The sequence below is a fragment of the Molothrus aeneus genome, chromosome 14 (genome assembly GCF_037042795.1).
Source record: "Molothrus aeneus isolate 106 chromosome 14, BPBGC_Maene_1.0, whole genome shotgun sequence".
NCBI classification, from domain to species: domain Eukaryota; kingdom Metazoa; phylum Chordata; class Aves; order Passeriformes; family Icteridae; genus Molothrus; species Molothrus aeneus.
Window position 1 is genome coordinate 3,034,733 of NC_089659.1, and position 26,912 is coordinate 3,061,644.

Here is a 26,912-nt window from a genome sequence, read left to right on the forward strand (position 1 = left end):
TTTTCAGGTGTTCAATGCTTTTATTTTGTGCTGTCAGTGCAACTTCACCACCACGGCCACCACCGTATGTGCAACAGCTTTCACAAAACAAATCTTACAAATATACAACAACACACAACAGATCAAAACATTATTCTTACACTTTCCACAGCCATGAAACCTATGCACCACAAAGTCAGACAGAAGAAATGCAGCTACTACAAATATGTGACCACTAGAGGTAAAGCAGCTTTCTTTTGCAAAATCTGAAAAAGTCAACTTATTTTAAACATTATTATCCCCCTCTAATGACCCTGTGCCCAGTGTTTACCTGAGTTGTGATGGCAGTGGTTCAGTGCTTCAGCAAGAACCAGGTGTTTAAGTGCTCAGTGCAAGCCCTCAGAGACACACAACATATCTTTAGTCACAGCATGCTTTTTCACATACTTCCTCTACTCACATCCAAGCTGTTCCCTGCACTACAGTACTTTTCTCCTATGCTTCCCTAATCAACTAAAGCAACATCTTGTCATCTATCAGTAGCATAAACCTAAAGAGAAACATGAAATTTGAACACAGTTTGAGCAAACTGACTCAACTCCCTAAGAGAGGATAACATTTACAAAACAATATTAACAAGAGCTGGCAAACAAGAAACGAGAAGCCAAGGAGGAGCCTCCAGCTCCCAGGTTTACATTCCCTGGGGTGCATCAGGAGGTGCAGGGTTAGGGGAGGCCATGTAGCCCACCTGGGGTGGTGCTCCTGAGCTCCCAGCCTTGGCCACAGGTGGGGAATTTCCATGGGGAGGATTTACTGGATGCCAGGTGCCAATGTAGCGGTAGGCAGGAACCACAGAGTCAAAGCCAGGCACAGGCTGCTGGCTGAAGGGGTCTGACACCACTGGGTAATACACTGGCCCATAGGACAGGGGTGCAGGCTCTGTGTTTTGGAAGTTTCCTTAAAAAAAAAACAGAACAGAAAGCACATTCACACACTTCAGCCACACTGATGGCCTTTTAATGCAGGATTTCATGAGTATGAAGGCAGCATTGCTCAAGTACAAACCATTTGCTGATGCCTCCAAGGGAACCTGGTGGACCTCAGCTTGCCCAGCATCAGGGAAGAGCTGGGGCACTGACTGATCCAGGACAGGAGCTGGCTCAGCATAGGCTGGGTAAACTTCCACTGGAGATGGGGGCAGCACTGGCTGCACGTACATCATGGAAGGCCAGCAGCTCTGATGGCAAAACTTGCAGGAAAAGGAAAAACATGGTCACAGCCACACACTCTCCAGCCCTCCTCCAAAATCACTGCTACTTTCAGAGCTAAAGTTAGGAAAAAGTGATTTTTTTTTCTCTCCCTAGCCCTTTAAGACATACAAACAAACAAAACCCCAATCAAACCAACACAGCCTACCAAGAAAGATACCTCCAGCAACAGCCACACTGCTGTTGTGTCTGAAGTCTTTACAGAGAAAGAAGATTTCCCCTTGCTAACTTTGTCATATTCAGAGATTTTTCCCATTTCTTCAGTTGAAGGAGCTCACATTGCTCTTTTTACTTCCCTGAGCAGCAGCACTGACACTGCACTTAACTACTGCTACAGAGAATGCTTCAGCAGAGCAGCTTTCCAGAACAGAGAAATGGTGCTAACCAGTCTGAGCTCAGCTGCACAAGCCCTAGGAGACTCCATCCACACATCTCTAAGTGGTCTTTGATTTCTTATCTAAGCACACAAATTCTCTTAAGAATTGCTCAGGTTCTTTCCTTCTTTTCACAGAAAGAATATTCATCCACCATCAAAATAAAAAAAAACCAACCCCAAACAACCAAAAAACTAAAAGTAAAACTAAAAAATCACCACAACCCAGAGTAAAACAATTAATATGGTGTACTTCACATTTTGAGTAGAACTTTACTTCCTGAGCCAGGCTTTAATCTCCATGAAGGAAGTCCATCCATATTAACAGTCCAGTGCACAAAATGCACATTTAGGACACTTGAAGTTTTGAATACATCAGTACATTTGTCAGGAAACCCAGCAGTTTTTACAGGCAATTGCTATACTCCTTTTAAAAGCACTTACTTGCAATCCCATATTAAAATAATACCGCAAGACCTTTGTATCTGAAATTAAAGGACAGGACATTAAAGAGCAGAGGAATATAAACCAAGAAACAAAAGCAACTTACATTAAGAACATTTTACTTGAAGGTATTCTTACTTAATGAATAACAGTATTGCAGCACTACCTTTTCTTTAAAATTTCAAGGGTAAAGAATTTATCTTGAATAGAAATAGTTGTTAAACTAGTTTTATCTTTTAAATTAAATCCAGTTAGATGTTTGTGCAATGGCAGAGCATTTGTCTGGCCAATTAATTATTTAATTCAATGACTACATTAGCTTTAGTTTTGGTTTATTCATCTTGATTACTCAAGTGAGAACTCAAGTTTTTTAACAAAATAATCAAAAAAGTTGTCTAAGCAACTAGGACTTCCCACAGAGCTTCTCACCAAATTGTGCACCCCTCCAACTGATATATTAAGCTCAGTGGAGGCAGGAATAAGAAATAAATTCCTTCCTCACAAGGGTACTCAGTTCCCTACTTTCTTGCAGAGTCTTTTACTTCTCTCTTCCCTGTACTGAATAATTTGTCCCCAGCCAAGTAAGTGATAGGCTGAGAAACAGTCCCAGGTGTGGGAAGGGACTTTGAAACCTCTCTCCAAAAGCAACAGGGTTTTGAACTTGGAAACATATTTCCAACTGTCCAAAAAGCTGTGAAGCAGCTTTAAACCTTTCAAGTTGACTCACTGAAAGGACAAAAAAAAAAAAAAAAAAAGAAAAAAAGAGGGTGTGTGTTTAATCCCATGATGGGGTTTTGGAACTGCATGTGAGAAAATTTGATTTCTTAGATTTCAATACAGATTTGCTTTGAAGGCTTTGAAGGAAGAGCAAGTGACCTATTCCACAGCACAGCCTTTGAGCTCCCAGCTGTACTAAAGCCAAGGGAAAGCAGGGAGACAACTCAAAAGGAATTTTCTAGGGATTCAACTCAGCAACACCTCCAGAGCTACCACATTCCATCCTCACAAACACCCACCCTGCCCTAGACCAGGCTCCACAGTGCTTCCCTGCCCACCCATCTCCCACACTTCCCCAGCCCTGCTTCTGTGGCACTCGGTGTTGTGGTTTGCTGCAGGAAGGCAAAAGCATCAGCAAAGCAAACCACAATTTTAAAATGCACGTGGATTTATTCCTCTGCTGCTGCTGCCAATTCTCAATTCTTTTACTGCTCAGCCCATTTATCAGGGCAACAATCCATGCAGCTGTTTTAGGAAATGCTCACAGATCCTTCCTTTCTTAGTCCTGGAGGTATTGGTGGTCTGGCTGTAACACTGACCATGGTCAGTAAAATAGTAAAAATAACTCAAAGGCTTACACAAGTGCAAACCTTTTAATATCTAGCTGAAATTCCATCTACATCTGGAAGAAGCTGGATGTTTTTTTAAAAACCCAATTTTGTTCTTCAATTGTTTATGCAAATCTATGCAAAGCAAGCATAAGAGCTGAATGAAACAGCTGCTTCCATAGCAGCAATAACAGTACAAAGGAACTGCTGGGAGAGAGAAGTGACAAACTGACACTGGAAATACTGACATCTGTGGAATGATGGAAAAGAAACCAGTACAGTAGGAGACCGGTTTGTGTTCAGATTCCTCTTTTAGATGCCTGGAAATCAAGTCCATCCTCTGTAGAACACGTTGCTTATGAAGCAACAGCTAAGCCATGAAAAGTTACCCATTCTGACATGAAAATATAAAGACCACATTGATGCCTGATAAAAATCTCATCTCATGATAGAGTTTTCACTGTGCTGCTGAGAAGCTCTGGCCAGTACTGAACACTCTGTTTCTGGAACACAGCAATTTTAAGCAGGCTTTTATCAACAGCTCCTTCAAATACATGGCACCATGCAAGGGTAGGACACCTGAAGTTAATAAACACACTTGACAAATCCTAAATGCCATTAAAACAAGATACAAGATGCTATGAAAACTGGAATAAATGTAGATACAACCAATGCTAGAGCCCACAGCAGGATTTCCTCCCAGGTCCAGGACTCCAGTCTATTGACATGTCCTGCTCTCCATGTATACCAGGCCTGGTGTCCTTAGCAAAGCACACAGAACTCCAGATCAATACTGCCCTACTCCAAACCTGCTGGGTTTCTTAACTTAAAGGCCATCATCCAGATTATACTCCAGCAGTGTAACATAACAGTACTGCACTGTAGCATTTAACAAGCAACCTTTAAAATTCCTACAGCCTGTGCCAAGGACAGGACCAATATGATGTGGACTGACTCAGCTGAAGAGCTCCAGGCAGGGTCTGGAGGGGTTAAAAATCCACATCCACTCCAGATTCTTGTCAGCACACTTCACACCCCATTCTCCCAAGTGGGAAAAGCCTCAGTTAAAGGGCATTCAACTCCAGCTGGAAAGCAGGAGCTCTGATGTGTGCATGGGGTCAGAGTGATGCTACTCCAGCAGGGAAGGGAGCCAGAACAGCCAAGATGAACAATTCTTGGATTTGAGGGCACAGAGGAGGCAGCAGAGCAATTGCAGAGCACAGCAGCAGCAGTGTGAAAGCAGCAGGCTTGGTCTCTGCACTCACTGCTCAGTGTGGACCTGAGACACTGTCCCAGCTGATGGCAGTGTGTGTGACAAAGCTACACAGCCAAGGAACAAGCTGAGCCTACACTTCAGCCCTGGTCTGTAATACCACAGAATTACAGCTTGGAGCCATAAAGGAAAACAACTAAAATACCCCACTGAACCATGCAACAGCACAATTTATAAACACACAGTTCTTATTTTCATCAGTTATCGGGAAAGTGATTACTTGGCCACAAACAAGTATGATACAGGCCAAGCACCTCTCCCTGGGCTTTCATTTATTGAAGGTACTGTCTAGAGCTGCAATAATCACGTATTTGAGTCAGATACAAACTTTCTGTTCCAAACTGGGAATGAAAATGCTTTAGCCTACATATCTATAATATTATTTCTCATTCCTGTGAGTTGCAGAGAGCCATTTCTTCTCACTATGTATTCTCACTTGGTGTTCTGTTAAGCTTCCAAGGACAACACAAGTCAGAAGTGTGCTGGAGAGCAACAGGAGCAAAAATACAAAACCCCATCATGAATTACCTCGAGGCAAATCACTGCCACTGGGATCACAAGAGTAAGCTGGAAGAACAGCACTGGCTTCTCCCACCTCACTCACTGGAGGAAGAGGAGCTGAGTAAATTGGGAATGGCACTGAAGAAACTGCTACAATTGGAAGGAAACAAATGTCACCCAAAAGGTTAACTTTGCCAAACGAGTAAGGTGTTAACTTACACAATTCAGCATGCACTTTGACACCTTGGTGCCCCTAAATACAGGCTCTAACAAAATTCTGTTCAGCAATCACTTTAAAAGGCAAACAGAAGAAATTTCATAACTAGATAGGAAGGTTTCCCATCTCTCAAGCCTTAACTGAGCTTCTATTTGCAAGCTGCATATCCCATTTAAAGAAAAAAAGTATTTTTCAATTCTTTCTTCATATTAGATGGCAGACCAAACTTCTCTGTTGTAAGAGAACAACAACTTTAGGCTAATCACCTAAAGTCTTCAGAAGTATGACATTAAACCCACAAAAACAAGGGAAAGTTTGAGACATATCAGGACAAAAATCTTCTGGATAGACAACTGTTAAATATCCTTTTAGGTAGCCCACACCTCTAACACAGCAGCAGGTTGGCACCAGTGAGCAGACAGCTTTGAGAACCAAGCTGACTAAACTCTCATGCAGAGTAGGAACAAAAAAAAAAAAAAAGTGAGACAGAACTGAGCAGAATGGAAGGTGGAGATGTCTTAGATGTTAAATGAAAAGTTATAGAAGACAGGAAAAATGCTCTTTGTAAGAAGGAAAACAGAATTTTTTCCTAACTGCTATTTTCTAAGAGCAAAGCAGATAGAGCACTTAAGGTGGAGAGTGCACCCTGTGCACCCACAAATCTGATCTCCTTGCACAGAGGAAACTAAGGATCACAAAAATAAACTGGAACACCTCAGCCAGTGACTCTCCTGGAAGTGATGGTGTTCTAGAGGCTTGCTACCTCAAGAGGAAAATTCGCTGTAGGAAAGGGGAGGTGAAAGGAGTCACACTGAACTTCTGCCTTCTGAAAAGAATTTTCTAGCAAACATTGGCATTAATGGTTAAAGGTGGCAAGGGGGGAACCCAAAGCAGAGACCTCCAATTCCCACAAAAATTCAAGGGCAACAGCCCCTTCAAAACAAGAAGCCAGCAGCCAAGTTACAGCTATGTGATTTTAAACCAAAGCAAGTGACACTTTTTTAAAAGCCTTTTAACACTTGTTTTGGATGGGGGGGAGAAAGGGAGGGGAAAATATAACTGAAAACTTGGAAATCCAAGTCCACAGCTGCAGTCTGTACACTCTACCTGGCCTCCCCACAGAAAAGGGAGATACTATGACAGGCTGCACTGCTGTTTGTGGGGGAGCTGCTGTTATGACACTGGCTGGAGTGGAGGCAGCAGAATTTGAAGAGAGACCTGTAGCTGGAGCAGTATAAACATCTGTGGAGGTGGAAACTGTTGCAGAGTTCACCAACACCTGGAAAAGAGTCAAGAGTATTCAACAGTCCGCCTCTGCAACTGGCTTTGACAAAGACTATGAAAATACCACACACTTCAAAAATTCTCACTTCACACAAATCCATCTTGTAAATCCTAGCTGTAAAGATCTAACTATGCAAACTCTGTAAAAATTGGCTTGAAAATACCAGCTTAGAGTTGCAGACACCTGCAAGGCATCTTCTGCCTTGCTTGTATGTGCAGGGAATTGCATTCTCTGCTGCCAGAGGCTGTGAGGGGTCCCCAGAAAGTGTCACAGTCCAAGCAGAGTGGTCACCTCTCTGCAGGGCCACCACAAAGAAGTGTGAGATACAGTTCAGAGTACCAGACACTACCTTCTGGGCATAGCTGTAGGAAGCCACTTCATCTGGAGGTGACACCAAGACTGGCCCTTCTTCCTGAAGGGATTCCAAAGCAGAGCATGGTCCATTTCAGTGGCAAAGAAGCCACAAGGCACACACACCACACCCCTATTTTTTATTTTTAAATTTATGGACTATACACTCAATGTCTTTTGTAGCTCACAGTTTTATTCTGGCATGCTCAGGACTGCTTTCACACCCACTGTGGAGCAGCAGGTGACTAAAGATTTAGTTTCAAACAAAAAAGAAAATTAAATTCCAAGATAAGTTCTACCACAGATGAGATCTCCAGTCTCACAGAAGAGGGCTAAGATTAACTGGAATATAACCTGAAGGGTGGCCTGATAAAAGCAAGTGCTGTCTGGAGCAGAGAAGAAAAAGTAAACAGCACTCAAATACACATTCTCTCTTTGCAGAGGGAAAGGTGGAAAATCATTAATGTATCCAGTGCAATTCAGACTGTACTTGCAGACTCAGATAAAAACCTCACCATTCAGGGAAGAAAAGGATGGTGAATATACAAAGGAATGTTGATTTCATTTATTTTATTAAGTCTCTAGCCTACTGTGCATCCAAGAACATTCTCCATGAATGCCACACACCTCAAAGATCTCAAATCTGAACAGTCTGTGAGTAAAACTTACCAAGTTTGCTGTGGGTTCTGCTGAACTAAACACTGTTGCAGTTTCACAGTTGGGATCTGGAGAACATAGGCAAAATTAATTGAAAAGAGCTGCACTAAATCTAATCCTTCAGAAACATATAAAAAAGCTCATAATTGAGTGTATTACATTCACCAAATATTCTATCAGTAAACACTAAACTTTTACTTACCTGGAGATACATAGATATATTCCTCATGAAATTTCCCTACAAGGGAAAGAGAACGGGAAGTTTTGATTCAGGGGGAAAAAAGGGGAAGGTAAAAAAGCTTAAATCTAGAGTTACTGCAATTACACTTCAGTGCATCTATTAATATCCTCCTTTCAGTATCATCTCACTTTCTGTCCTTTAGGAGATGTAAGGAACCTACTTTTGACAATGAAAAGCACATTGAAAAATCTCTTAAACATATTTTTGCCAATTAATCCTTTAAGAACTTACCATTTTCACTTGCTTCTTCCTCCTCCTCTAAGGTACTCAGGGTCTGCTTGTTGGATGGAACAGAGTTTGGACCTCTCCTTGCTACCCAAAATGCCCCTGGACCATGGACAATGGGAGCATGGCTACTGTGGCTCTGAAAAGCAAAGTCAGAAGCACACATTTAGAAATAATTTAGAACCTTTCCATGCTCTATAGACAGACACACAGAACCAGGCTGGCAGACCCAGCTTGCTGCAACCAAAGCTTACTGGAAGCATCATCTCTGTGTCCTTCCAATGCAACAAACATTTCTTTCCTTTTCCTTCTGTTCTGCCTTGCACACTTAAGGCAATGCAGAAGCTTTACCATTTCCCTATGCAGGTAATCAAGCTGCTCCCTCCCAGAACTCAGCCAGCTTTTTCCCAAGCTCTAACAAAGCTGCAAAGGAAGGAGCAGATCCCAGACAAGGCTGCATTAGTGCATTCCTCATTCTAGAACATTCCCCTCACACCAGCAGCAGATCAGTTCATCCAAACACTGATCACCATGGAGAAAGGTCATCTTCAGTCCCAACTAGTGGAACCAGAAGGTGGCTGCTGGCACAGACAGCACTGTCTGCACACCAGGCTGATCCATATGTGCAACCCTGACTATTTCAGAGAGCAGCACACCCCAAGGTTACCCACAGCACTCCTTCAGTTTTTTACGTGCCCTTTGCTGCTGCACTGAAATAAATCTTTAGCTGCACCCCAGTTTAAAAGAGCAGTTCTCTGAAGGAGGAATGTAGGGTTGAGATGCTTCAGTAAAAGAAGCTGATTCACTCTTGTAGTGGCTAAGGTGACACTCAAAACTCTCCTCAGAAGCCACTGGTGACTATGAGATCGATAAAGTGCTCAGAGAGGCTTGAAAGATTTCCAAGGTTGAAGCAGAGATGGTAAGTCAGAAGATTCTCCCACCAGGCCTCTGGCAGCATGGCAGAGTCCTCTGTGAGATGCATCTTTCCCCAGGAAATGTCACATTCCTTTACTAAACAAGACAAGGAAGAGACAGAGAAAAAGCTTTGGCATTGACAATAACAAAGTCACTGAATGAGCATGAAAACCTATTCATTAGGAGCTGCAGGCAAGTCTAGCAAAGGGGGAGAAAAAGCCACTGAGCTGTATTGATTTCATGTTGGAAAAAAGAAATTGCAGGATAATGTGTCCTTATTCCTTGGCACTCTTGGAGGAAAAATCAGAGCAAAGATTACAGATCTAGTACATCAGAGCAAAGAAAAAATGACTGGTGCTGAAACAGCCCTAAGCATATTCTCTCTTCCTCATTTAAATATGAGTCTAACAATAGTTCACTGCTTCAATACAGCAAAATATTCAAATATACCAGGTTGGTTGTGGTTTTTGTAATCTGCTTTCTTATTCAATTTATACCTAAGTAAAAATTGATTTTTTTTAGCACTCCCAGCTTTGGACTAGGTTTAGGCTACAAAAAAGGAAAAAAAAAAAGGCATTTTAAAGTTTTAAGAATGCACTGTGCCACTTTATCTACAACTCAACAAAAAGACTGCTTTAAGAAAAATCTAGGTAGGTTTGCAGTTTTTTCCTGTTTCAGTAGCAGAAGAAACTGTGTCAGGAACAACATGGTAATCCAAAACATCACAACTACAAATTCATAGGGAAAAAAACCCAGGCTATCGCTATCCAATTTCTGAATCTTGCTTCCCAAATGATAAATTATAGTGTGGCAAACAAGTGACAAAGCTTTCTCCCACAATGTTTAGAGCTAGACAGATACGAACAGGAGGAAAATATTATGTTTTTAAACTGCAATAGAAAGGAGAAACATGATTATGTTTATGAAAATGTGCTTAAAAGAAAACAAGTGTTGCTACTGAGGATACAAAGAAGGGAATACCTAGAAAAACTGAGGTTTCAAGCAGGTTTTACAGGAACTAGACTAATTTCAGTCTTCTGTCAAAAATGCATTCACTGCTAAATCTTACTCCAAGTAAACCAAAAATCCCGCTGTATTTTTGGGTAAAGAATCACTGTGCATTTAGTTTCCCCCTCCTCCTCCCTTTCTGAGAGGCTTCAGCTTACCCTTTGTTCATAACTCACAGGCAGAGCAGGAAAAGCAGTGTCATCTCCTTCGATTTCACAGAAAGTGACAGTTTCCTCTGGCCCCTGGGGCTCCTGGGCAGCCCCTGGCACGAAGCCGTACTGGCACTCCTTGTTCACGCAGGGCAGCGGGCGGCGGCTGCGGCTGTACGAGCTGGGGAGCAAGAGAGGAGCTGAGCAGTCACCACCACCTTTGGCTGCTCAGCTTGAACTCAGCTCCTTCTGCAGAGCCACCAAGAAACCTGCTTTTTCACACTCTGCTGCAAACAGGCAATTCCTGCCCCAGCATCCTAGCCAATGCCTGGTAGAGCAATTTTTGGTGGAAGAGGTTTGTTGTCATTCACCAGGACAAGCTGTCATAACCCTGACAGCCTCTCTTCCCTGGGCTGGGGTAGAATGCTATGAGGGCCAAGCTGGTATCTTGCCTCTCAGTTGTTCACAAGACTGATTTTATTTCTTTTTATCCTCCCTGAAGTTAGTACAGCGCTCTTTATTTCGGTTGCTGTTTTGAAGAAATATTTGAGACTCCTGGGCCAGCTCACTAACATGGGACTGACTGGGAGCAGCCTGTGCTATTAATGGTTTGTGACAATATTCTGATGCAGTTTAAGTTTTTTTAGAGCTTCCCTTGTTCTCTCTCCAGGTGATATACATATATATATATTAATACACACACACCACGTCTACAAAACATGTATATATACCCACGTCTACAATACAGGCAGATCCCCTGCATTTAAAAGGGAAAGAGTACAACTACCAGGAGTGCCTGCCAGCTGTAGTTTTACCTGAACAGCACAAACTCTCTCCTAACCAGTCTGCAGCAAGAGTGAACAGGAAACAAGTGACCAGCTCATGTTTTCAAAGCTTCCTACCTGGGCATGCCGGAGTCACGGTGCTGTCTGGGAGGGTTCTGCTGGTGATAGGGTTTGTAGGGTGCCATGGCACCCTGGGAGCAGTGGATGGGAGGGAAGCGCCCTGAGGGGGCACTGTGCTGCAGCCGGGGGGGCAGCACTGGCTGTCCCCTGCTGTAAGCCACAGCCATGAACACTTCCTTCCCACGGACCTTCTTGAGCATCCTCTTCCGTGTTTTCATATCCATTTCTGCAGTTTCCATTGAGACAGAAAAGAGATTTACACCTTAAACCTGAGCTATGGCCTCAAATGATAAATTGAGGACAAAAAAGAGACACCTTAAAACCTGAGCTATGGCCTCAAATGATAAATTGAGGAATTAGTATTTGAACCCATAGAGAAGAAAGCCAGTGGCTTGCTCCACAAAAAAGTGCATTGTAAATATGGACACTATAGACCCTTCTTAAAAAGAATCAAGCAGGAATTCTACATGATACATCTGACATGGGAGCACCTTCCCAGCTTCAGCTGATCCAGTAAGTACTCAGGGTTAAAACCTCTCTATGCATGCTGCATTTGTTCATGAAAGTAAAAAACCTCGCTACTCCTCCTCCAAATTAAATTGAGCCCATATTTAAGTGGGTCCCTGGTCCATCCACACATCTCTGCTCATATGCCAGGTCAGACAAGCTCTCTGGTTCACTGACATGTCTTTTAGATGTTCTCAAGTAGCAAATTTATTCTGGGCAATTTTGAGCAATACCAAATTTGCTCTGTATTGCAATAGATTTGCACTTTTGCAAAGTCAAATTCATCCCTGTCTGAAACACAGCTTTCCATCAAACCCCTACAGTGGCCAAGTTTTACATTTTTACATCACAGGGGGAATTGAGTCCCTTCCAACATCCAAAGACTGCTACAGTTACAACTCCCATGAGCAACTCCCCTACTTCTCCAGGGAAGAAATGCTTCTGGAAGCCTTATACAAACCTATTCCTGAGAAGTGTCCACCTGTTACTTTCTGATAAGCTCCTCTTCTGTTGTGAGCCATATTCCAAGCAAGGACAGGAGCCACTTGTGACACTGGCTTTAAGTTTGCCAAAGGAACTGTGTGCCTGCAGGAAGGACACCCATGTTAGCAGTACCCCAGGGATATCCTCTTCACAATAACTTAAGCTGAAGCAACACCAAGACAGAGGAAATAGCTTGTGAAAATAAATAATCTGCTTCTCTGGCACCAAGCATGCATTACTGCTACTTGTTTAATAAGAAAAGACAAGCTAGGCTTTAGGTTAAACACTATTTTAGTTTAATCACTATTACTTCCTGGGTCAAGTCTCTCTCCCCAGCCTGTATTTGTGTGCCTCCAGAGGTACACCTAAAAGCAGGGGAAAACACAGAATTTTTGCAGGATGTTGTCAATCAGAGCTTTGGAGGAGGGTGAATGATTGAACAGCAAGGGGGAGAAAGTGATTAGATTCACCAGAAGTGCCAATTATTTCGTTGCTTGGGTACAGCATAAAAACTCCAGAGAAACCCAACAGCAGAGGGCAATTTGCTCTCTGTGAATTAAGCCCAAACTGTAAAGAACAGTTTTACATTCCAGTGAAGGAAGAGCAGCAAGATTTCACACAGAGCATTACAATAATGATTTTGGTCATTAGAAAAAAAACCAAAGCCCTCAACCAGAAAGTGTTTAAACTTGAAGTAATCACCAGACTGCTTACTTTTCTGCCAGCTCCTCAACAAATACAGTCAATGTGTTGCTATCCTGCCCAACCTCCTGGATGTGAGCATTGTAATACTTCTCTCCCGGTTCCAGACGCACCTGGAGAGAGAATAAGGGAAGCTCTAAAAACCTTGAACTGCATCAGAATGTTGTCCACAAACCATGAACACAAAAGGCTGCTCCCAGCCAGTCCCATGTTAGTGAGCTGGCCCAGGAGTCTCAAATATTTCTTCAAAACAGCAATCAAAATAAAGAGCAGTGTACCAACTTCAGGGAGGATAAAAAGAAATAAAATCAGTCTTGTGAGCAACTGAGAGGCAAGATACCAGCTCCCTAACTTATTTTTATCCCCTGTGCCCAGCAGATAAGTGCCAAGGAAGGCTGCTGCTTAAGAACTTGAGGAGAACAGAAGATAAAGTAGGAAAAGGAAAGCTTTGCACAGTAAGAAATAAATCACTGAGTGAATAATTAGCACTACCTTAACGATTGATAAAAAAATGTGCCCTCACTACATATAACCTCAGAATACAAAGAAAACAGACCTTCCTTTCAGCATCTCCTGTCCAGATCATTCTACTCCTCCCTTTTTAGCTCTTCCCTTTTTATTTTATAAAAATATTTTGCTACTTCACTTTTGAGAAAGATAAGACTATCCAGAATTATTGCTTAGCCCAAGTGAAAAATCTTAAGACAACTACATCAAAAGCACCCCCTTGTGTATTTTGAGCTCTGCCTGGAACTTCCACACTCAGAGAATGTGGATGACAGGTTTACATTGAATCCCCAAACTGCTTTTCTATCAGACTACCAAGTTTAAAGGTAGATTTTTAAATGTAAAGAAATTACATTTAAAAGTAAAGAAATTACATTTAAAAGAACACCTACAGGGAAGAGAATTAGAAAAGCATTAGAGAATTCTATGAAGTCAAATGACTTTATTGTTTATCATAGTCCATTTAAAGTAGTTTTAACAGTTGATCATAACAGTCTCCGTTGAGTACTGACCTGACACTTATCTCCTAAGTAGTACTGTCTCCCAGCAAACACCATGTAGTCAGTTTTTTGAAGCTCTAAAAAGAAACGCATAAATAAATAAATGGGAGGGGAAAAGCCTTTAAGCTACTGTTCTTTCTTCACATATTCTACAAGTATTTCATGACAGCAGCCAACTACAATTTATAGGCCAATTGAATTAAATACTTCCTGTGCATACCCGAATATTCCCCATAGTAACAGTGGAGTAACTCTAGGTGTTCTTACAATAGCCCATAACCAGGCTAAGTCACATGAGACCAGCAACAACCAGATAATGCAGCAAGCAGCACTGCTACAACACTGCAGCTTCTGTGGTGGCACAGAGCTAATCCTGCATTTAATATAAGTCCTGGAATTAAAAATGTTGGACATCTCTTATCTTGCCAGAGTCCCAGTGGCACTTGGCAAACATGAAATATCATCTAGGAAAAGCTAACATTGCCTCAAGTCTCCTTGCTGTTAGATTTCAGCTTTTTTTACCTCTGTTCCTTGCCTGGCTTTTCTGCATGTCAGTATTCTACACAGATAATTGGTTACCACACTCTGTTCCAAGAATTTTAACGATTGATTACGCCGTGGTGAAATGCTGGAGTTCGTCAGCATGCAAAGCACTTTGGGTCAGACATCAAGTATCACTTAAAAACTTATCTTTCTTGGTAACTTCTTGCTTTACAGATCAGCCACATTGAATGCCAAAAAGCAGCCAACCTTTCCCAAGCCACAAGAACCACAAAATCTCTGCAGAATGTTCAAGCCCAGGAGGGCTGGGAGGCAGGAGAAAAACTCATCTGACAGATCTCAATGCTAAATTTGAGATCTTCATTATTATACAATTCTGAGGCCAAAATCGTGCTCTAAAAAGAAGTCTTTGCACACATGCAGTAACAAAAAACTCTCATATTTGAATGCTTTCCAATACAACAGAATAGCTACAGAGTTCTGTGCTCTGCTTTGAATCCTCCTACTTCCTGTGTACAGTCAATGAGTAGCAGAGATCAGGTTTTTAGCAACCTTGTACCATTATACAGTATCAAAAGCTGGGTATTTTTTGCTTTGAATGGCAGACAGGACACCAAGAACATGTCCTACCTACAGCTATCTGCTGGGTTCACCTGTGTCCTTCACATTTCAGCTGTGAAGAAACAGGTGACAGGACTCAAGATTCATAAATGTAATGGTAACCCTACTACAGGAATAGTTTTTGGCTTTTCCCATTTCCAAAAGATACCTTTTCTACTGTCCAGCCAAACATCAAACTCCACATTTCTATAGATGGTAGAGTCCAGTGCCTTTAGCACTTTATAAGGAACAGGCATCTTCGGAGGATTTTCTGGAGGCTAAAAACAGAATTGGAATGGAGCATTAACAAGTGCATTTCATGTGTTCAGCACAGTCTCTATTCTGCCAGCATCTGTGCACCATTTAAAAAAGTACAGATGCTATTTTCCAAAATTTTCACTTCCACTGTATTTCCCTAAAAACTAAAACTCAAGAGTATGAAAACAGATCCAGGCACTCAGGTGCTGAGCAAACTGACTCTGGAAAGCAGAACAGGCTCAAGAGTAACACTTGGAATTGTTCTGTACTCAAAATGAATCAAAGGAAGCCAACCAGATCAATGAAGCCACAGCTTCAAAAGTAAGTGAGCATTTCAGTTATTGCATCTGAAAACTCTGTACAATTTCCAGAAGTATTCTGAAGCAATTTATACTATGGTCAAGACAAAAGTGAATTAATTTAAACCACATTCTGGGAAAAACAAACAAATCAGGAAACATCTGCTAAGCTCCATCTTTTGGGGAAAATAAAAATCAGCTAGAGAAGGACTAGAGAATTTCAGAAAGTAAAAGAGCCATTTTCAGTTTGAGAGAATCTCAAGGGCAAAACCAAAAGACAAGTAGGTGAAAGAAATAAACCACCTACTAACCAAAAATAGATTTTTAGAAAGTGGTAAAGAGGATTTAGCCCTAACAAGGTTAACATCATACAACAGGAAAAAAACCCCAAAAGCAAACTCTAAGGATTTTTTCCTGAACTGCCAAACCTTTTGTTCTTCAATGCTTTGTTTGAACTTGGTTTCCTGTGGATTGTCAGCATCATTGCCTTCCCAGTCATCCAGTCTAAAAAATTAAAAATAAGATTACAAAAGCTACAACACACGATTTCCAGCCAGGATTAGTAACACCAACTGTTCAGACAACCTGAAAAAGCACCATGGTGCCATCAAGTGGCACATTGTGCCTTAAACACCAGCAAGGTGCAATGCAGTGCAGGACCAGCCTTTTCCAAGCTTTAAGAACTTGACCTTTGCTTGTTCCAATACCCACCCCTAATGAGGGCTACTGCTTGCATTAGGAAAGGATGAAGGTGATGCCACTGACTGAATTCTTGCACTGTCAAGGATAAAAAGACACTCTGTGCCAGGTACCATCAAAACCAATGCTGTCTGCAAGCATTCAGAGGCAGCTCTCAAGCCTTTCAGAGCTATGGAGGCTTAGAAGAATACATCTCTCATTAAAATAGAATACAAAAGCTCTAATGAATAAGGACCAATTTTACTTACAAATAAGCTGTCATTTTACAGAGTTACACACAACTATAGCAGAGCCTGCAGCAGAGGACAGGCAATTATATGGTACTTCCCAGCTCCAAGAAAAGCACACTCTCTTCCATGATATACTTGAGCTTTGTGTTTGTGTCATAACACAGGAAGAAAAGAGTTAATATTCCATAAAATTCATAGAAACTTGGAAAAGCTGTCCTCTGCAAGGTTTTCAAGTTTTGTTTGGTTTTGTTTTTTTTTTTTGCTTTCCTCTTACCAGATCCCCTTCCCAACATACTACCTCTTTTCTGATGGATTTCGGGGCACTTTTTCATGGAGACAACCAAAGTTTGCATCCTCACTTCCTACAGGAGCACTGTTTCTGTTCTTCTTGGATCCACTTCGAAACACCTCAACTGCAGACCTTAATTCTTCCTCATCCATGCCAAACACATCTTTGTAGAGGATCTCATATAATACAGCTGAACAAACCAACACAAAGCTCGATAATATGAGATCCATAAGAACTCCTGCAGTTTAAGGCAGGCAGATCTTCAGATATTATCTACTGTTACAAGGCTGTAGTGACATCAAATGCAGTTAAGGACAGGATCATAAAGTAACTCAGTTGGGAATAAGGGACCTCTGGAAGTCATTTAGTTCAAAACCCACTTAACAGGTGAAAAAAAATGAATCTATGCATAAAAAATTATACTAGAAGTGAGCTTCCATCTCTCTTCTCCCCACCCCTGAAAACTGAAACAAACCCTGCCTCTAAACATATGAAAACACACAATTCTCTTTCACAGAAAAACGATTTCAAGTTTACCCTGGCAAATGGCAGCATTTTCCTGAAATTGTTTTGTATACACAGAGTCATAATGGCCGTTACCGGAACAACACAGTAAAATCTGGGAAAATTAAAAAAACAAAGTTTTAAGGCTGGAATGATGTAATCCCATCAATTATGATGAATTCAGTAAATTCTGATATCCTTTTATTCTACAGTTGACACCAACTCACCAAGAAAACAGTAAATATTCTCAATATAAACATGAAATGCTGAGCTTTTTTTGAGCTGCACCATCAGCTCAAAACTGAAATTTAGGTAAAGTCTCTAAGTAACTTTGTATCATACAAATAAAAAATCCCCATCTGTACATCCTGCTGTATTGAACATGAAATAGGAGCTTGTTTCCAAGACCACCATTTGCTCAGGAGGTAAAATAAATACAACCCATTGCATGCAGCACCCCGAGACACACTATCCCAAGTGTCAAAGGCACATTTCATCCTTCTCTACCTGCAAGACTTTACTTTTGTAGCCCTTAAAAACTTGCTTTTAAGAAGCAGAAGAGATGCTTTCTGCATCACAGGCATTGACACATCATGTAAACATGTGCCACCAAACTTCTTGGCACACAACCACAGCCAACTGCAATGGGCAGAAGCCCTGAGGCAGCTGTCAGCACACTGCCAGCAAGGATGCTTCCCAGAAAACCAGATCCCAGAAGGAGCCCAGATGCCAGGACTCTTAATTCTGGGTGCTCTGTGGATTCTGCCAACACAAGCTCTCCTCTTGTGCTGAGGAGGAGCAACACCAGAAGGAGCTGCTGCCCAAACTCAACAGTGTAATGCCAGACAGCTGCCAACACTTAATGAGACTTCTGGTGGGAAAGCCTTGAGCACTTGGACCATGCTGCTTGATTTTTAAACTCAGCTCATTCTGGAATTAAATTAAGCTACACAGGAAACTGTGTAGATGAAGAAAGAAGCACATGTAATGAAGACAGCAGTGCTCATCAACAGATCAGTAACAGCTGCAGCAGCACAGGTTCAGAGGAGACTAGCCACCTTGGCAAATCTAGCAGCTCACACTGAAATCTACAGCACAGCAGCTTCACTGGCATCGTGCCTGAAGTAGCCACGTAACTGTGCACCCACACCTACACAGCTCCAGAGGGGTCAGATGTAAGGTAACACACAGTACTTGTCCTTTATACCCCTTCCTTTTGCCCCTATCAATGCTGATGTAGATAAGCTGTTCCAATAACTCACTCTAAACTGGGATCAGTTTGTAGGTCACAAAAATCAATTTGTTACAGTCATCCCTTCCCATTAACTTCCCCTTTTCAGGAAAAAAATTGCACAACTCATCCAGCTTCAGGAAAAGTAAGGAAACAGACTGGCAGGGGAACAGCAGGAAATTGCCCTCACTTCTACTGACCTTGTCTTCAAAGCCATTGTCTGTAGCACGTGTGGGTGCCTTCCCGGGGTACCGGTACACAATGAAGTCTCGCCTAGGTGAGCAGAGGGAAAACAGGACTTGCAAGAGCACACTCTCAGTAAACCATCTTATGAAGAAGTTTCCAGGGAGCAGTTTAGAGCTGTTGGTTTATAGAAAATCAAGCAAAACACCTTCCCTGATAAATGAATGCTACCATAAAGGAATAGCCATATGAGCAAACCTATCTTGAGGGGAAAACAAAAATTATCTGTGAAAGACGATGCTGCTTACTTATAGATTAAGTCAAGTACTTACACTTACAGAAGGGTGTTCTATTCAATCTAAGTGATTTAGGCACCCTGCAAAAGGACTAGAACCTCAGTGCAGGGAGCTAGTAATTCCTGTTTTACTGCTCTTACTATTCCTGTTCTTACTATTTAGTAAGAACAGGAACAGTAATTATTCTTACTATTCAGTAAGAACAGTAATTCCTGCTTTACCGTTCTTACTATTCACTTAATTTCTGTTCTTACTATTCAGTCTAAGTGATTTAGGCACCCTGCAAAAAGATTAGAACCCCAGTGCAGGGAGCTAGTAATTCCTGCCAAACTTCAGTTGTTCCTTTAGTACTGGGACAGAGTGAGCATGCAAAAAGGGGCTTCTATCTCCTACCACTAGAGAGCCAGACTGCTTTTTACAATTGGCATCATTTAATTAGCTAAATTCAGCAAGACAGCAGCACCTGCACAGTTCTGTGTTACCTCTGAAATAACCAGCAGTGTTTACACACCAGGTAGGGCAGGTACTCCTCACTGCTGGAGCTTTCAAGAACACCTACATGAGTTTTAGCCATGCTTGAAACTACCACACAGTGTTTGCACTGCACACAGCTCCTCAGTTTTGCCCATTTTCCAGTCTTCAGGCACTAGAAGCAAACACTTGACATTCAAGTTTAATATCAGCAAAATGATAACAAACAAGCATCTCTGGAAACTGACCCTGCCCTCAATCCCCATTAGGACAGTGGCTGTGATGGCACCATTTACACGTCAGTTAAGTTTTTTAGGGAAGCATTTTTCATCCTGTTTCACACATTCACCTCTCAGTGGCAAACACACAAAGTTTTGGGGCCAGAATCCCCACACCAAGGGCAAAACAAAGTAAACCTTAAGAAAGAGGTACGTACTTGTACATCATCGATAAAGCACTCAATTCCAGCTGGCCAGCACTTTCCTATGCAATATGATGAGATTATGTGAGATAGCAGAAGAATCTAAACATCAACAACTATATTCTACATTGCTGTAGTATTAAAATTCTGTACTATTAAAATAGCTGTTCAAAATCATCAGTTTGTTAAAGCAATAATGCACTGAAAGTTGAGATATAAGGATTTGGGGGAGAGTGTGGTAAAAGGAGTCTGCTGCATGGGGTGGCCACAATTACCAGAATTTTTAAGACTGAGCTGCTCCAACACATCACTGTAGATACTTTTTTTTTTTAAACCCACATTTGTTTCAGAAAGTGCTGCACTCACCAAGGTTACTGGTTAAAGACTAAAGAAATATTAGTCTGAACAGCAAAGGAGGAAGCAGGGGATTGTAAAGCCTGACAGACATTTCATTTAAGGTACACTCTACATATTTAGTTTTTTTCCTTCTTTAAGAATTACAGTTATGAATAAGCTTTTACTGTCCAGCCTGCAGAGACTGCTCCTTTGCACCCATGCAAATTCCCTACTAAAACTGGTATTGTTTATACATGTACACTTTGTTCACATTTATCAGTACAAACCCTTAGTATTACTTATGTAATTCATTCCCCAAATCTAGGCCTATCTAAAAAAAAAAAACCCCTCAAACTCAAATAACCATATTTCAAACAACTATCTAAACACCTTCCTGATCCAGTCTCTTCAAATTTAAATCTCTTAATAAATCTCAAATCAGGCTTACCTTTGGATCTCCTAGTCGTTCTAGGTATTTCTCAAATGAGCCTTCCACATACTTTAACAAAAAAAAAAAAAAGAAGAAAACAGATATAAAAACTTTGGCAGTTGGAAAGCAAAGTTAAAATTAAACCTAAAGACTGCTTAACAGCTACCAGCTGTTGATTTGGAGGGGGCAAGGCACATAGAACATAAGAATGATTTGGGGTATCAAGGTGAGAATACCAAGAGATTCTAAAAAAGTATTAAGGATATGAGTCCAAGTAATATTCAAGTTCCTCCTACATGAACTTGATGATTCAAGATCATCATTAAATGAAGCACTTAAATAAAGCACTAATCATAGATTAGATTAAGTGCTTAAATGTGATTAGAGGGAAAACAAAGAAAAACCCCAAAACACATCAAAACCCTACAATATGAACGACACACACACAAACTGACACAGATAAAACCAACCAAAAAACATACCACAAAAGTCCACAACTTTACATAATTATTCCAGAATTTCCCACAATCTTTCAGTATTCATTTCTTTCTCCAAAAATCTACACATTTCCCACCTACTAAATTCTGCAATGGTCACTCCACAGAGAATATACTACACAAATAACTTGCCCCACTCACTACTAAGGTTTTAGTAACTTGCTTATTTACAGGAACCTAGAACCAAAGTCAAATATAACTTGTGCAACTACAACTCAATATAAGGAAGCAGTCACCCTGTAATTTCTCCTGTCTTTCAAGCACCAAGCGTGACAAACCATCGTGTTCTCGGTGCTAAACCAGTGACCTTCTCCCACAGCGCCTCCCAACCGCACGGACCCAGCTCAGACACAGAACTCACGGTACTCACGGATTCAAACCTCGACTGGTGCCGCCTCATAAAGGAGACGCAAGCTTTCCTAACTTCTGCGTGATGAATTTGAGATGAAAACAGCTGGGAAAATAACGGTAACAAAGAGATAACGTCAATAGTTTAACTCACGCCTCGCGTTAGGCATGAATCCTCCAGTCTAACGCCACCACAACAGGAGGCGGTGCAAAGGCTGGGGGCACCTGGGGCACCTGAAGCTGAGGGGAGCCCAAGCGCCCGGAGCCGGTCGCACCCATCCCCACAAACACTCCCAGCCATCCCCACCCATCCCTCTGCCACCTCCTCGCTCTGGGCTCACGGCCGGGTCTCCGGGAGCTCTCTGGGGGCACCCCCGGCCCGCCCCGGGCCTGAGGCGCCCCGGCTGCCCCCAGCCCGGCCGGCTGCGCACCTGCTCAGAGACGGCTCGGAAGAGGCAGGAGGCGTCCTTGGCCGTCATCTTGCGGTACAGCCCCAGGCTGCCCAGGTACTCGTCCATGGCCACCTCGCTGAAGGACTTCTGCCCGAAGTACTTCTTGGAGCCTTTGTGCATCTTCCCGGCCGGGGCGGCTGAGGCAGGCGCGGAGACGCGGGCGAGGCGCGAGGCGCCAGGCTCGCGGCCGCCGCTAATGAGGCGCCGCTAATGAGGCACCGCGCCCACCTGCGGGACGGGACAGCCCGGCCCCGGCCCCGGCCCCGGCCCCTCGGATCCCGCCGGGGCCATTTTAGGTTGCTTTAGGACAGTTTTTAGAGTGCCCGGCGCCCGGCCTGGGTGCGCATCCCAAGCCGTGGGAAGCGGCTCCTCCCGCAGCTGCCTTGCCTGAGCTCGCTCCTTCAACTTCATCGCTCGGCTGCGGGGAAGCAGCGCGAACATCGCTCCGGTGGTTATCCAGGATTCCCTCTGCGCTCCCGGGCTGGAGGCGAGTTGTTACCAGTGGGTTTAAAATAACTCCATAGAAAACGTTAAGGGAGTGAAGAATCTTAGTGGCTCCTAATCAAATATTTGGGGCAAACTTTGGGGGATTGGCAAAACTGAGCCTTGCACAGCTGTGCGGCCTGATTTCTGATTTATTCCACCTGTGGCCCTTTGTGTTTGATTTGAATGCTTCTATGTACATTTAACTTCCTCATGAAAATTGTACTTAGACATCAGATGGGCCAATTCAGGAGTTTTATTTTCTTGTTTTAAACAACAAAAGCAACACTGCCCCCCCCCCCCCCCCAATCAAATAACGTCCCTGTAGAAAGGGCAATTAGCACCAATTATGCAGTTCTAAAGTTCTAGAGCATTAGAAGCCTAAGAACATGAGCATGAACATTTTAAAGCTGAAACCCCCTTTGGTTTTCAAAATATTTACTTGAAGAAATCGATGTAACACATCATTGTTAAATTCGATACTCTAAATGGGAAGCTCTGATCAGCATCAAAGAATCCCAGAAAGGCTTGGGTTTGCCGGGACCATAAAGTTCATCTGGTTTGAACACCCCTGCCATGGCAGGGACACCTTCTAATCCCAGGCTGCTCCAAGCCCTGTCCAGCCTGGCCTTGGACACTTCCAGGGATCCAGGGGCAGCCACAGCTGCTCTGGAAACCTGTGCCAGGGCCTGCCCACCCTCACAGGGGAGAATTTCTTCCTTACATATAACCTAAATAGAAACACTGGATGTGAAGAAGTCCAAACTGATGGGTCATGATGGGGTAACGCCATGCAAAAGGAGCGATTGCATTGCCAAGCCCATTCCTGTCCTGTTTTACTTTGTGGGTTCACCCAAAGGGCAGCAAGTTTGCAGCTCGTGACTTTTTTCACCCGCATGCACCACATGTCTTTTTCCCTTTTCAGGCTCAAATAGCTCAGTTTTAAGCTCTCTTTCAGTGCTTTTGTAAACACATGAACTAAGAGCTGAAGGCATTTGCAGGACATCAAAGGAACATCAACAAAGAGAATTTATTTCCACCTGTACTTGGCAAAAAAGGTCAAAAGACCACAAGGCATATGCCATGCCTGTAAAGAAGTAGTTTAGCTTGTCCTCATCAGTGGAATTACCATCCCAGTGCAGCTTTTGTGATAAAAATATGTCTGTCCGTGCCACAAGACAGTTCATACTCCCTCCTTGTTGGCATTGTACTCTTTTAAGCATAAAGCTGAATGAGTTTGACACTAAATTGGAAGCCATTTAATATCAGTTAATATTAAATGATATTTTCTTTGAGTGTTTGGCCCAGTTGCAGATCTTAAGTGGAGGAGATGAGACATTTTATTCCAACTTTTTTATTTCTCTGTTTTGTTTATTGTAACTCAAAAACTTTATCCAAGAATGAAGCAAACTTTTCTGGCTGTCCAGGAGGAAAAGGTTTCAAAGCTGCCAAGTCCATCGACTGCAGTGTCTCCACAAGAGTGCTGTAAAAACAGACCAAAAGCAAAAATTAAAGAAGAAAGACCCATCCCACAGGGAATGTTTTTATACAGTTTTCTTTCTATGCATCCATATGTAATTCTTTAGCATGGAATTATTACATAAGGATATGTATGGAAAGGAAGAGAATGCCCAGAGCAGCAGGCCCCAGCCAGCGCTGGCTCGTAGGCAGCATTGCTGAGAACACACTTCCATCAGCTTCCTGAGACAAACTCAACTTTTAAACTTTTTAATCTTCTGTGGTTGCAATGCTGGGAGACTGAGCAAGATCTGAGGCTCTGCTCCATAAACCATAGGAGAAAATCCTTCCTATTTGAACACATGGCAGAGTTCTCCCCTGATCACAGAGCCAGAAAGAACAGCTACATCAATCTACTACTTGCTATTATCAGGCTGCAAATAAAGCTCAAATGCTTGGCACTGCCCAACACAAAGAAATAAAAATTCCAAAGCTGACAGAAGCACCAAGATAATGAGTTTAAGAAACTTGCTCAATTTAAATAAATGCCAGGCTTGGTCTGTTCAGAAAGCTCTTCTGAAACATATGAAACTCTGCTTGCAGGGCAAAAGAACAAGATGCAGACTAAGTAATGGGAGTTACATTTTTTCTGCCTTCAGTTTAAAAGTCATCTTTTATTTTTAGAGTAGATTTAATCACAAGTAAAGAGAAAACAGTAAGATACAGTCAAAACCAGGAGAAAAAATAAACCTAACAGGAATCAGGATGAACTTAAAAAAAAGGAGCTAGGAGTTTTGGTGATGGTGGGATTTTTTCATGCATTGTTTGTTTGTAGGGTGGGTTTTTCTCCTGAAGTGACAGGCAGTAGATCTGTGAAATTCCTTGTCAGAGGGTATGGTGGATTCAGGAAGTTTGGTTAAAAGGGCAGCCTGAATGAGTACTTGAAAGACAGGGGTATTTAAAGTTACTAACCAGAAAATATCTGATTTATTAATCCCCTGAATCCAAGTGTTTTTCTTTTTTTAATCTAAGTACATGTTACCTCAAATGGAAAAAAAATAATTATAAGAGGTCGTGGTCAAAAGGCTTGGTAAGTGTGGTAAATTTCTACCTAGTGTTAGTCTGTTCACTCTGGAAAATGTAATATCCAGATGGAGATTACAGAGAAGGATGTAAATTTCCTTGTTGCATTCTCAGCTGTGCAGTGACATGGACTGAATGCTCTTGCCCAGCAGCTCCAATCCATACCTGCAGTTACAGTAGAGGACATAGCCATCTCTGTGCAGCTGTTTGGCCAGCTCAAGCTGATGGTTGTGCATCAGCTTGTCATTTATTACTACTATTAGTGGTTTTCCTTTCTCTAGAGTCTCCAGGCAGCTACCAGCACCTACGAGAGAAACAGAAAACAAGGTGAGAGATGAAATATCCCCCTACATGCTGCTGAAACAGGGGAGCCTCTTAACCCAGCTCTAGCTGCGGACCTCAGCACTCCCAGCCAGCCCAGCCCAGGCCGGAGAGACCTCATCCCACGGACCTCCCGCAGCCCCAGAAGCAGGCGGGCTGTACCTGCGTGGCTGATGACCAGGTCTGCTCCCTGCAGGTCCTCAGCCAGCGAGTCCTTGAATCGGAACGCTTCCACCGCCACGGCCGGGCTGCTGCTGGGCTGCGGCTGCGGCAGCGAGCCCCGGCCCACCTGCAGCACCAGCTTCTGGTACCCGCGGCTCTGCAGCGCCTGCGGGCACGGCACCGGTGAATGGAGGGGATAATGGGGTGGGGGAGATGGTGGGGAAGGAGGATGAAGAGAGAGATGGAGAAGAAGGGGGGGATGATGGGGGTGGAATGAAGGAGATGAGGCGGGAATAGAGAGGGTGTATGAGGGGTGTGCCCAGCTCCCGACCGCCCCGGTATCGCCGCCCGCTCCCCGTCCCACCCCGCTCCACAGGCCGTCCCTCCCGTTCCTCCACCAACACTTCAGGTTTCTTCCCCGGGAATGCCCGAACGGCCCCGGCGCCCTCAGGCACCCCGGCTCCGCTGCCGGGACGCGGCAGGGAGGGCGGGGCAGCTCGTGGCGCGCAGGCGCCAGCCCCGGGAGGGGAGGCCCGGCCTGGCCCGGGGCCGGTGTCGGTGTCTGGGCCGGCTGACCTGCAGCGCGGGCGGGGAGCTGGCGGCGGCGATCAGCTCATCGAAGCTGGTGGTGCCCACGGTGACGAACACGGACTTCATGGCCGCCGGGACGGGACGGGCCGGCCGCGGAGCCGCCAGGGGGCGCCGCGCGCCCGCGCACAGCTCCCGAAATGGCGGCCGGGCTGAGGGGAGGGACGGGGCGGGCGGGAACGCCTCCTTCCCTCACGGGCCCGGCCCTCCCTGTCCGTCCCTGTCCCCGACCGTGGCTGCTCTTCACGGGTGTTCCTCTGTCCGCCCGTTTCGGCGGGGCTGGTGCCACTGCGCTGTGGGGTTCTCCCTGCGGTGCCACACCAGCAGCGATGGTGGCCGCTCTAATGAGCCCACTGTCCTGCAGCGTTTAGAGGCTGTGTCAGGCTTTTAGACTTTAAAGGAGAAGAGGTAAAAAATAAATTTGGAAAAGAGATTCGGAAACTTTTGGCCTGTACGTGTTATTTCAGCACTGGGGACGCGCATAACTCGCGGACAGCCCGTGTGGGTGTGTTCAGAAGTGCCATTGCCAGAGCAGGGCCACAGCCACCTTCCCTTTACAGACTGACCCTGGCCCAAGCCTCCCACAACACTTACTGGGGGAGTAACACTTTAACTTCAACCCCAAAATCATGAATATTAAATGTGCTAGCACAGTTATGAATATTAGATGTGTTAAATGTGTTCACTGAAGAGTAAGAATGACCCCTGAACAGTTGCACAAACCGAGCTGGCAGTTTTGTTTCTTATTTGTAAGTGTAACACAATGCACAATTTGCTACAAAGATAAACCAAAGTTAGGCATCTAAATCTATTTATTCCCTGAATTAAAATCAACAGATGAGGTCACAACTGTATACACAGTTGTGTATACATGGTGTTGGAAGAAGGATGCAGCTTCTTGTGGAAACCTCTGATTGCCATGTTAATGCCTTGTTCACAATGCTCATTAGCCCCCTG

General features: G+C 43.5%; 1 protein-coding gene across 1 annotated transcript; it reads right to left on the bottom strand.

Annotated features, from left to right (window-relative positions):
- Positions 1–26,166, bottom strand: ALG13 (ALG13 UDP-N-acetylglucosaminyltransferase subunit). Its single transcript, XM_066559784.1, has 27 exons — positions 25,944–26,166; positions 25,368–25,533; positions 25,050–25,188; positions 23,721–23,826; positions 21,840–22,067; positions 21,431–21,514; positions 20,582–20,632; positions 19,813–19,859; positions 18,627–18,699; positions 17,229–17,310; positions 16,701–16,881; positions 15,902–15,977; positions 15,086–15,194; positions 13,828–13,892; positions 12,821–12,921; positions 12,084–12,208; positions 11,114–11,342; positions 10,943–10,968; positions 10,221–10,435; positions 8,146–8,278; positions 7,876–7,911; positions 7,686–7,741; positions 6,488–6,659; positions 5,191–5,313; positions 2,065–2,105; positions 1,045–1,228; positions 1–936 (listed from the first exon to the last, which is right to left on the bottom strand). Exons 1-27 carry the CDS (start codon positions 26,022–26,024, stop codon positions 671–673), a joined length of 3,195 nt encoding a protein of 1,064 aa, XP_066415881.1. The 5' UTR covers positions 26,025–26,166; the 3' UTR covers positions 1–670.
- Positions 26,167–26,912: the final 746 nt, after the last annotated feature.